This window comes from Semicossyphus pulcher, unplaced genomic scaffold (genome assembly GCF_022749685.1).
Source record: "Semicossyphus pulcher isolate SPU_LCO1_2020_fin unplaced genomic scaffold, fSemPul1.0.p SCAF_23, whole genome shotgun sequence".
NCBI lineage: Eukaryota > Metazoa > Chordata > Actinopteri > Labriformes > Labridae > Semicossyphus > Semicossyphus pulcher.
Window position 1 is genome coordinate 1,475,048 of NW_027211697.1, and position 12,097 is coordinate 1,487,144.

The following is a 12,097-nucleotide window of genomic DNA, read 5'->3' on the forward strand; positions in this document are numbered from 1 at the left end:
GCGGTGTAGATAATGGATGGACAGATCATTTCTTATGGCACTCGTATGACTCCTTGGTCGGTGGATTAAAATAAGACATTAAGCGACTAATTCAAAGTGGATCTTCGATGTTAGATGCAGAAGACGACACCATGTGCACGTCTTGTAGTCATTCCCTCAAATTAAGTGAAAAACCAATTATTTGGCCGATGTGCATTTTCAGCTGTCTGTAATTATAGATCATGTAAGAGAGAACTAAATACATCCCTTTAAATCTCCTCTCAAACACACATTAACCAAAGAGGAACACACATGCTGTAAATCACTTTGAGGAACATCCAGGTATTTTTTCTTCTCCGTGAATTAGCGCTTCTGCTCTTTGCCAAATTGTCAGTAATGACTGACAAATATGGATTTGTACCTCATTTTGAAGCAATGGCACTTAAGCGGTGACAGCTTGATGAGGCGGCGATGCTCGTTTATCATCGTCTTCGCTTGACGCAGGAACCACATAACGCAGCGTGACCCCCAGCGGGAGGAACACATGAAGGACGGCTTAACGTGTCTTTCATGCGTCGCAACTCTCGCAGGAAATATCACAGCGGCTCGCCTGTACCAAAACAAGCGAGAGGCGCTGAAGGAAAAGGTCCTGTGTGTTTGTGTTAATGAGAGGTTGGATCTGAGTTTTAACATCGGAGGGGGATTCCCTCCTGGAGATGCAAATGACAGCAGGGTGCATATTCATAAAAGGAAAATGGAGTCTAATAACACTGTAGGATGATTTCTTTGAGCGTCTACACTGAGTAGGAGGGACTGTCTGGTTAGGAAGGTGGATTATACTTGTTGTAAAGCTTGAGGGGAGAAATTCTGAATACATAAATAATGATAAAAACATTTCTTAAGTGTAGGATTAGCACATCTCGCTCGGAGTCGTTCTGTCGCAGAATATCAGCTTAGAGGACGGCAGGTTTGGAAGGACGGCAGAGAGATTGTCAGGAAACGCCGACAGATGGCTGCACACAAAAGCCTCAAAGTGGAAGTTGTGACTCTGAGAGTGTGCGACTCTGAGGTAAGTGTTGAGGCTTGGTGCTACAAAGGGCAGTATAGTGCTTACTTTGATTGAATCAATGGCTCTGTGTAAGTAGCTGCTGGTGCCGGGCCTCCCCAGGGTGACAGAGAGGTCTGCGGAGAGTGAACCAATCCAGCCATCCATGGCCGGAGAACAGGGAGGATTAACAGAGCAATGCATCATAGCTGTAGCAGCCGGTGATGTGTAGCAGACTGTATTTATTGACTCATTGACTGTATTGATTGTCTCAATTGATGAAAAGTCCAGAGACAACAGACAGACGCACAGTGAGTTATGCAGAATGAAAAATCAAAGAGAATATGAGGTTGTAAAGGAGCAGTTCACAGTAAAAACCCTGTCGTTTCCCACACAAGCATTCACCGAGCGTTCGGTAGTAAACCTCTGGTTACAGCACATTTCCCTGGCAGACATCATCTCATTCACTTTAAGTACAAACAGTAATGGCTTTGTAATTTACCTGGGCATGTATGTAGCTTTTTCTTTTTTTTCCTTCACAGCAAATTCTCTCTGACATTGACATTGTTCCAGCGGCAGCGGGTTTATTTAACACGCCATTAATCTCTAACGACAGAAGACCGCGCCGCAGCAGATGTTGCTTAACAAACTTCTGCTCGGTCCTGCGCTTGTTGTTCTTCACCCTCATTGACACGTTTTACTGCGACAAGAGGAGGAGGCCTGGAAGAGTTAACAGGGCGGTTTTGTGGCGGCGACTGGAAATTGATTTAAGTCAAGTCGCAGGATTGTTTTGATCCACAGCTAACCCTCGATATTTGTCGAACACGGATTCATTTGTCAAATGATGCCAAAACCACTGATACTGCGGCACGTCTGAGTGCGTGGTCATCAGTATGCTAATGTGCAGCTATGCAGCGAAACAATCCAATTATTGAGTGATGGCCACTGTACATCAGCTCTCTTATTGAATATGTGTGCAATTAATGAGTGCAGAGAAACCCGAACACTGACACTGAGGAAATTAACACTTTGGTAAACTCAGACTGACAAAAAGAAACGGATTGTCTCCTCTCACATTATGGACGACTGAAAGGATGAGCACATGTCAAAGGATTACTGGACTCTAACTCTATGATTTCTCTCTCTTCTAAAGCAGCAGGACGGTGTGAAAAGACATAATACAGAGCTGTTCATGGCCTCAGACATCGAAATAGAATATCTTTTTGTACTGAGTGCTGGTGAGTGGGCGTGAGGGCAACAAACTGCAGGAAAGTAAAGGGAGAAGAAACAGGCAGAGTTTGCCCTTAGGGCTCATGAGGTAAGGACACTTAACTCATCGCATGCATTGCCATAGTCGACAGGAGTTTTATATCAGCTCTATGCTTTAGAAACAAAATGAATAAATCATCTCCTTTTCACAAATATAAATATATTTTATGTTTGGTATGTACAATAATGATTTGCCATCATCAACGACATTAGTATTGAAGGGAGAGAAAAAGCATGTCAGTAAACTCTTGCTAATGGATACAGACACTGCAAAGTGGGCCATGATTGATTGGCGTGCTCGAGCACTCTCTCTCTGCAGACCAAGCGAGACAATAGTTTTATTTTGAAGGCTGGTGGTGTGGCTAAAGCCGTTGCCATGCCGCAGTCTGCTTAGTCCTGAGAGCTGCGAGATTCGCTGTCCTCCTCCAGCTCCCATTCAAAGTTCTGGCCGGTCATTTGGTAGAACATCATGTTAAAGGGTTTGTAGAACTTGTGCAGCCGGCGGATCACGTCCGGGTCGATTTTAGGGTGAGTTCTCCCTTTCGACTTGCCGAGGCATCTGGGAGTGCTGCTGTCCTCAGGCTTCTTCAGACAGGGAAATCCTTTAGTCTTATTGAAGTAAAAGTGTTTGTCTGTGACGATGCGTTTGAGGCCCAAGAAGTCCTGCACTTTGGCCATCTCGCCGGCGGGATCCACGATGAGCCGCTCCCCGCTGACAAAGTGCATCTGCGAAAGAGGGAAGTACTGCATCCAGCTCTCCAAGTGGAGCGCGTATATTCCGATCCGCAACGCGCTCCACGAGGCGTCTATAAGACCCAGCGTCCGGTTCTTGAAAGCCAGAACCTCAAAGGTGGGGATCTCTGGCTTCTTGGACAAAGTCTGCGTGTAGTCTGAAATGGCTCTGGTGACAGGATTACGCACCACAATAATAAGCTTGATGTCCCTTGCCATGGTGTGGATGCGCTTCGGGGCATGGTTAGTCACAAAGTAGCTGGGAGTCTTCTCCATGGTGATCTGCCCCTCCAGCGTCGAAGGCATCAGGTCTCTGGGAACACAAACAGGAGAGAGAAAAAAGCAGCTTAGCACCGTTTTATCCTCTACAACTCTTGGAGCGCACATGAAATACCCAAGGACACAGTGCGAGCAAATTTGGCACATTTATTAAGCAGTACATTATTTGAAATTACAAGTGAAAATAGCTGTTATTATCACTGGACATTATGTAGCGAGGAGAAACATACAGCTAATTACATCCGCGGAGTAATATTCAAGAGATAAAAGAAAGGAGATGAAACGGCAGGCAAAGCAAGTATGCTCATTGCTTAATTGACTCCATCTGTGTTACTCCAGGAGCTGTTTTGGAACTTTAATAATGAGTGCGCTGCATATCATTAATACCGGGGTGCCTGGGGTATTGTTTTGTCATACATTTATTATGCATGCAAGGCTCACACTCTGTGCAGGCGTTTTTTATTCCTTCTGCACATTCGCTTCCAATGCAGCGGGTGCAGGCGGCTCTTTCCTTCTCCTCCCTGAACAATGTGTAAGGTTAGGGGGCTGTCCATTGAAGGCAGCAGTGATTCATTAGCAGATTCAATGTGATAATTTGCAGCACAATAGAAACTGCCCCTCCCTCTTTTACCTGGGAAATGTATCAGGGAGCCATTTGCCATTGCCACAAATATGATGTTTAATGCGGGAATGAGCTGTAGGAGATGACAGTGTAGAGGCGAGTATATCACACGCACAGAGGCAGGGCGCCTTTCCACAGTTTCTATTTTCATATCAATAATAAAGCATAGCATTTGCCTTGAGCAAATCCTTATCAAATGTTTACACTGACGCTCATTCCAATCCGCGCTGTGTTCTTTGTTTGTAGGCTATGTGATTCAGTGCTAAATTGGTACATTAAATCCTCTGCGAGACACCGTGTATTTAACTCCTCACAAACAGGAGCGCAGGAGCTGCACAATATAATGTAAAGTGAAACGGAGTCTAAGCATGCACGCTGTTTTTTTTCTCCCCTCCACAAATTAAGTAATGTTTGCTCGGGATTTAGCGTATCAACAGCTGGACAGAATCCAAATTATTCCATCGGTAGACTCGCAGATTTAGTGCTGAAGCGTTCTCCGTAATTCTGCACAAGAAGCGATTTCCTTCCTTCCTTCCTTTCCTTCACTGCAATATTTTTTTTTTCCCCCCCATCAGGCCTCCCTGCACCCCAAACCTACAGTTGTAACGATATAGTCACATCAATCATTTGCATCTTGGACATATTCTAAATTAACTGTTCTCCGGCAAAGAATCCAATTTACTCTGCAAAACATAAGAGCTGTTATGCACATATCGACCACCCTCGCACATCACCGTGCACCCATGGATACTGGGCCCTGAAAGTCTCACAAGTGGCCTGGTAATTGCATCTCAGTAACAGTATTGCCTTCCTGATGGGTAATTTCCCTCCGGATTATGTTTGTCTCTTGACAGTATAGAACTGTGGTTACTTCTGGGCCTGTAATGGGATATTAAACATATCTACAGATAGCATGGCGACTAGAAAGAGTATTAGTTTTCATTATTTTCCATCACTTTTCTCCCCTTTAGTAATGAATGGCTAAAGATTTTCTTTAACCTTTCAAGGGCTTCGGCTGCGTCTGATATTTAACTCAACTCCAAAGAACAGTCGGAGGTCTGAGGGTCCAGTAACGTAGTAGAAAAGCTCCAGCAAATCACCTTGAACGCACTGTTTGGACACGACGCAGTGTCTCTGTAATGTGCTGTGCATCTTTGGAGCATATCCAATCGACAGGACAGATGTACAATGCTCAAGGTTACCTTAACGTAAGAAGCTATTGTCCCTATTTGGCTCAATGCTAATTGTCAAACACTTAATTAGAAAACAATAGAAACCGCTCGAGCCAAATGCTTTGTTTTGTTTCCGAGGCTCCGCTTTGATTGGGAATCAGTCATGGATCATGTACGTCGAAAATGTCAGCGGGACGGCGAGGCGGGACGGAAATCAAAACGTTGATAAACAAGCTAATTTCTCCGTGCGTGGCTAACGACTGCTCTGGCCTTGCAGTGTAGTGGAACTGGAGTAAACGAGCAAACTCAAGTGCTTTCTTATTTTTTTTTTTGTCCCCGCATCAGCTGCACTGCTCCACACAGGTCATTCAGGTGGGTAGGTAAATGAAATCCATAGCGCTAAAGAGGCCCCGCTAACCATCTGCTGTTTACCGCCTCAGACTGAGGACATGCAACATAACAGCTACTTTCCCTGCATTTAAACACATGTCTGAAGCTTTATTTGTAGAAAACAGGAGAGTGGAGGTAAATGTGCTTCTATTTAATGATTTCTACAATGAGAGACAGGCTACTGAGGAAGTAGATGCGAGTAAGACAGACTAATACAGAGTTAAACTCCACTGAAAGCGTAATAACTCCTAAAAGTGCTGACAAATCCGTCGCTACTGCCCATTAAATGCAGCAGAAACATTATCCTTTCAGACAGATGAATAATAAAGCAGAAAATCCACCTTTAAAACTACATTTCTCCACTTGTATTGAGGTCATGTTCTATAACTTGGGGAAGGAAATTCATTTCACACCCACTCCACATCCGGAGCACGTCCGGTCGTCTCTGAAGAGGTGGATTCAGAACGTGCGACACGCCGAATCGCAGCAAATCTTTGTGTTTGTTAAGACAGAAACTAATCTTTCCAGATAATCACAAGTCTTCATGCCTAAACGCCCACCGCTAAAGTGCTCTGGAACATGCCCAGACGTGTGCCCGACTCATCGTTTCATTACGCTCTGTCAAAGCAGTGAAGGAGAGAGGGGGGTATTTTGAGGCATGATGAGGTGAGGGATCACGCTAATTCACATCGCAGATACTAATAGGTCCAAGCTGTTTCTGGAGGAAAAGCCTTTCTCCAGAGAAGATAAGTTCTCCCTAATAAACTCTGGCAGAGAAATAAAAGCTCCCCCGCCCCCCCCGGTCTCTCATTTGGATTGATCACAGCTCGGCTGCAGAGTATCAATCCGCCGAGCTGCCTCCATGTCATGTCAAATACAATCAATTATTCTAAAGGAGTCCACTCATAATAAGCTCCTGAGTCCTGGGAGAGCGCATGGTGGAGACAGCGCCAAGGCTACTGAGAGCCTCAGAACAATGTGATATATCATGAAACGGAGGCGTGAATACAAGAAATGTCTCACCTTTTTTTTTTTTTTATCAATATTTACCCAGTGAGTTATGGCATTCTGCAGTATAACCATATTTAATTTAGGTTTTTCTCATAAATAAATGATAAAAGCTTCAGTCAAAAGTATTTTATTACATTAGTTTTTTCAGTAACCGAGCGTCTTAACTGTCACAGCAGGCAGATAATGGAGCGGATGACAAAAGGTATTTGTATTGAGGTGTAACTCTGAGTCTCATTGCAAATATCAATCGAGGGTGTAAGCGGCTATTCATCAACAACAGTCAGTCGGGACATTTGAAGTGAGAGATACTGTGGTCAGTTTGCAATGAATAATCCCGCTATTACACCCTGAGTGACATGTGTGTGATTACAGCAGGACAAAGAACAAAGACGTTGCTTTACTGAGGAGTGGAGAAAGATTTGAAGGGAGGAAGAAAAAAAAACGTTCAAATGAGTCATTTTTCACTCGGTTCTCAACGAGTGTATGCGTACATGTTTGGCACACATAGACAACAAGCCCACAGGCCACAGCAAAGGGTCTTAGTGGGTCTGTTTTGGAGTGGGAGGCAGTGTGTTGTCACGGTTAAGGTGGAAAACAATACAGAGAGTTGCTGCTGTTCCGAGTGAATAGATCAGGGTGAAGTGAAGGTGGAGAGTGTGTTCTGTTTTTGTTTTTCTCAACCTCAGTCTGACCTCCGACCTGAGTGCACGGAGAGGATACTTTAGGTGAACTTTTCTTGACGCTATACTCGGCCTATTTATGGGATATACAACACATATGGAAGCTTGGCCTTAAGCTTCAAGATATGACTAGGCACTACTGTAGCATCAGTTTGGCACTAAAGCAGGCAACGCCTGGTATGACATTCAGATTACAGCAGTCAAGTTCTTCATAATAATTCTGCTTACAAACAATGTAGTGACCAAGTCATCTTTGCTCAAGTCTCGAGTCATTTTTTCTTGGGAAAGTCAAGTCAAGTCAAGTCACAGGTTGTGTAAAGTGAAGTCCTTAGTTAAGGCAAGTCAAGTCACTTTTTTCCACCCAAGATCCAGCACTCTTACCTGTAGTATCCGCTCTTTATAAAGAGAAAAGACAAGGTGTTAGCAGCTCGTCTAATAATGATATTATTGGCCAATTTATATAACCTGTTCAAAAAGTGACAATGAATTGTATCTGTATTATCTCGGCACAGACGCAGCCATGATGATGGTCTGGTCTGAGACCATATTGAGGAGTAATGAGTCCGACTGATGAGGCTTCTCTTTGGGGGAAAACATCAGGTAGCGGGCGGCTTTGATGTTGCGTGTTGCCATAGCGAGGAGTTTGACTGAAAGCCAGACATCCAATCATGACAATACCATACCGGGGAGCTTTTTGAGTCGTCCACTCATGAATCCCAGTTTGCACTGCATACATACTTGATAGTTAGACAGAAACTTGACAATTTAATTTTATATTTGACAGCTAACAATCAAACTTATGAACACATGCAAGTCATCCGAGTCTTCATGCCTCAGGTCAAGTGTCAAGTCATTTATTTTTTGTCAAGTCGCAAGTCATCAAAACAGTGACTCGAGCTGACTCGAGTCCACATCTCTGCTTACAAACACTTCACATTGTAAAACTTTTGGTTGTGTAATTATTGCAAAAATGTCGCAAAACTTCATAGCTAGTTTTAAGATTCAAAACTACTTGTTTAGTTTAACATAAAGGTTACGGTTAGGTTTAAATAAGAACTTGAATACGGATGCTTGTTACGAAGCATATGAATGTCATGAAAGTCATTGTTTTTAATGTATTGTTTTTAACAAATCATCACCAACTACCTCCACTGCAAGAGGAATTGTGCATTATTATACATATATTATTATTATATGTCACCTTAATTCAACGCCACTTTAAAAACAATAAGTTAGAGCTGTTGTCCTCAGCCTGGTGGGTCATGACCCCATGGGTTAGATAATTTCGGGGGGTCACCAGATGGTTGTGGGGAAATAATAAAATAACACATTTTAGCTATGTTTTTTCTACATTAAATAATCTTGACAGTAATGGTAATATAATTAGAATATATATTATTTAGTGTGTTTGTGAGAGTCAGTGCGCCCCATTAACACAGCGCACCGTCTAAAGTGACTTGGGGCATGGCTGACCCATTTTTGCTAGTTAAGCGGCGCACAGTCTGGGCGCCAAGTGAGGCGCGAGGCGGTTGGTCCCTTGATTGTTCATTGTTGTGTTTTGGGCGTAACATGATCAATGAGAGTATCAGCTCTCATTCCCTTTAAGATCCAGGTGCAACTCAGGGGGGGGTCGCGACCCCTAGAACCACTGACTTGCTGCTGTTTCACACTCGACGCATGCTCATTTTAATGCATGAAAACAGGTTAGTGCCTTCAGACCACCGATGGTTCTCGACTAAAATACACAGTAAAAATAAAACATTGAGTCATATTGACAACAATATCAACATTGCTTCCTGTTGTAAAAGTCCAGCAATGACTCTACAGGGAAACGACAGCCTCATATTTTGACTCATTGGGCAACTGACTAAGCTGCTTTATTAAGCAACTTTGGGATTAGTGTGGGCTGAATATTAATAGATCTACTGTAGCTGAAATGTCATTAATATTTTCTTCTGTTCGTATGATGTGAGTTGTAAGTTATCCAGTATGTTTTTCATTCCAAGTCCTCCAAACTAAATGACAATATAAGCTACTCTCTGTTACACTTTATTAGATACTTATGTACAGCTACAACTACTGCAGGCTAGTACAACTTCAAGTCCAGTCTTGTTCAGTTTTGGTTCAAACCTAAACAAGAGGTGTTGCAATGTTATGGTCATTGTGGAAAGATATTGCATCATGCTGAGAGGTGTTTCTACGTCCACCCAAATACACAATCTGCATTTCCCTGTCTGGTGGGAACCGTTTGGTTATTTCACAAGAAGGATTTCTGTTGTTCTTTTGTTTCTTTTAAAGCGGGGGTATTGTGGTTTCACATTTTAAGATAAACAATGTTACAATGTTTCAAATCTGGAGGTAAAAGTATGTTGGAGTAATCCCCTTGCCTTAAACACTAAGTTCTGCCCCTCGGCCAATCAGAAGAAAGTGGGCTCGTAGGGGCGGGGTTTCTTAAAGGGACAGAGCTGATTGAGTCGTTTCAGGCAGAGGCTGTATGAAGGCCTCTCAGAGCACCAGTGTGAGAAAAATGCTGAGTTTTTTTTAACTGTAAATTATGCTAAGCTACTCCACAGGTATTGCAGAGAGAAATATGAAGCTTGAAATTAGCATAATAACCCCCCCCTTAAATTTGGCTCTTCTGTCTGGTTTGAAGTGGGCGGGCTCACTCTGACAAAGGGGATAACTTCTGTGCACCAATCAGGATTTATTGCTGTCAATCAGCCCTGATGAAGCACATTAGCTGAGTTGTTTAGGTGTTAAGCTACAGATAAATAACCTATACAGAGGTATCATGTTACACATTGATTGTTGCTTTGTTAGCCAGGAAAATGTGCCATTATAAAGAACTACCTATGACTGGAAGCTAAGTTGTGAGGGGCTTGGATGCGTTTAAACAAACACCAGAGTTATTTTCATGCAGATGACACTCTCTTCAAATCATCTAACGAATAGCTGATTTTACATGTATGCTCATAAATGTTGCCTGCGTGCCACACTACTCTGTGATCCATCGATGCACACTGGAGACTGCAGTTGAGTTCGTCCTCACACCTACAGAAACTCATGTTAAGATATCTCATCAATGAAACAGGATGATGGGATTTAATCCAAATGATCCTGTCATAAATAAATACAGTAATTAATCTACATCATCATTGTTGGTCTCTCCTGAGACGGTAAGTTCTGGTGACAAGTAAACCATGTCTGCTGAACGGAGACAGTGAGACTAATTAAAACACCACTCAGCCTCCCCGCTCTCAAAAAAGGCCCATTATACTTGTACTTGTGCAGGAATGTGGGCTTCGCCAGAATAGTTGAGGACAGAAGTGACAGCTGGTCCTGATCAAAACCTTATTCCCCGCTCTCTTCCCGAGATCCCCCTAAAGACCGTCCCACTTCCAACAGTGGGCGAGCCAGGTACCTCTCTTTTCCCCACATCACCAGACTGCAGCGCCGAGATCTGAAGCTGTGTTCAGACGCCCTTTGGACATAAAACATCATGAAATAAAGCGCGGCGGTGAGGGGGAAACTGTGGGGATGTTTGGAATGCTGAACCACCCGGCATCATTAGTCCATAACAGTGCGTGTGAGCTGCAAAGTGAAGTCTATTTTTAACTGAATTAAAGTCCAAGGGAGAAAATGGAAGCAATCTTATCTCAAATCAGGGCCTCAAAGGAGGATATTACTTTTTTTTTTTTTACTTGAGAGCAGTTTACTGGCTTTATAAAAAAACTGATTTCTCTCCACAAACCTAGAAACATACAGTACATTAAACCTAAAATAAAATCCTTACATAATGGCTCATCTGTTCTCTTATAAAACAACAGCAGCCTCTTTTCAAAGACGATTTTCTTCTTTTTTTTTTCTTCTTTGCTTGTTTGTTTGTTGCCTTTGGATGAGCTGATGAGAGCACTTGAGGCTACACGCGTTCAATTTGATCACAACTGCCCTCAATATTCTGGTAGTGATGTTGCCACTACAAAAACAAGCAGCAAAACACACTCGTAGAAAAAAACACCTGAAACAGAGCGTACAATCATGGACTTTAGTCACATGCACTGTAGTAGAGAAGAATTAAACAGGCTTTTATTTTTAAAGGTAACCTAATATCCTGTCACTTGTCTTCTCTCATATAAAAAAAAAAAGTGTTTTAGCGTTAAAACAAAGAAGCTCAAAAACGTCCGGCTGTAATTGGAAGTCACACCTGAGTACGTCAGAGTCAAAGGCTAAAATTTACATCCTGGAAATGTTGCAGATCCGGCTCACTTAAGCAGAACCAATTAATATGACAGTTTGAACATGATAGATTTCCGTGCCGGAGAAAAGCGGCTAAAAACTTCAGTATCCAATCAATTTCAGTGAAGTTTGACCGCAGATAAAAAAAAAAGAAGTGCACCGTCTGACCGCCGCAGCATTCTTACACGAATCCCCCCTTTACTGCTCGTTCCTTACATGACATATTCATGAGATTTGATAAGGCGTACTTGTGTTAAGTGGGTTCGTGTGAGGTAACTGCAGCCTGACAGTACGTGTAATATTAATGTGTGTAATTTTTATTCTGGCATTTTTTCCTTTTCCAATCGCACACTGTGCAGGGAGCCGGCGGTGATGCAGCAGCTGAAGAGATGACAAGATTGAAGGGCATCAATTACTGTGCGGATAAACAAGTGGCTACAGAAGATATATACTGCTTTCCATCAGAGCAGAGCCATATGGTGGAAGCTATCAGAAGAAGAAAGTAGAGGGGAAAACAGGTCACTAAAGACCTCGAATTAAAGAGCATCTGCGCCTGATTTCATTCTTCATAATTGTTTTATTTTGAAAGTCCTCTTTAGGCGTCTTCTTTCAACTTGGAGAATAGCTAACAGGAAAGAGAGCGTGTCTGTCTTTTCTTCTTCTTTCTTGGCAGCACTATCAG

General features: G+C 42.8%; 1 protein-coding gene across 1 annotated transcript in view; it reads right to left on the reverse strand.

Moving 5' to 3' along the window:
• Positions 1-1,251: 1,251 nt before the first annotated feature.
• hs3st4 (heparan sulfate (glucosamine) 3-O-sulfotransferase 4) overlaps positions 1,252-12,097 on the reverse strand; it is an 85,182-nt gene continuing 74,336 nt past the window's right edge. The window contains exon 2 of the mRNA XM_069674783.1: positions 1,252-3,338. Within this exon, the coding sequence (XP_069530884.1) occupies positions 2,684-3,338 (655 nt within the window). The 3' untranslated portion in view covers positions 1,252-2,683. The remainder of the gene's footprint in view (positions 3,339-12,097) is intronic.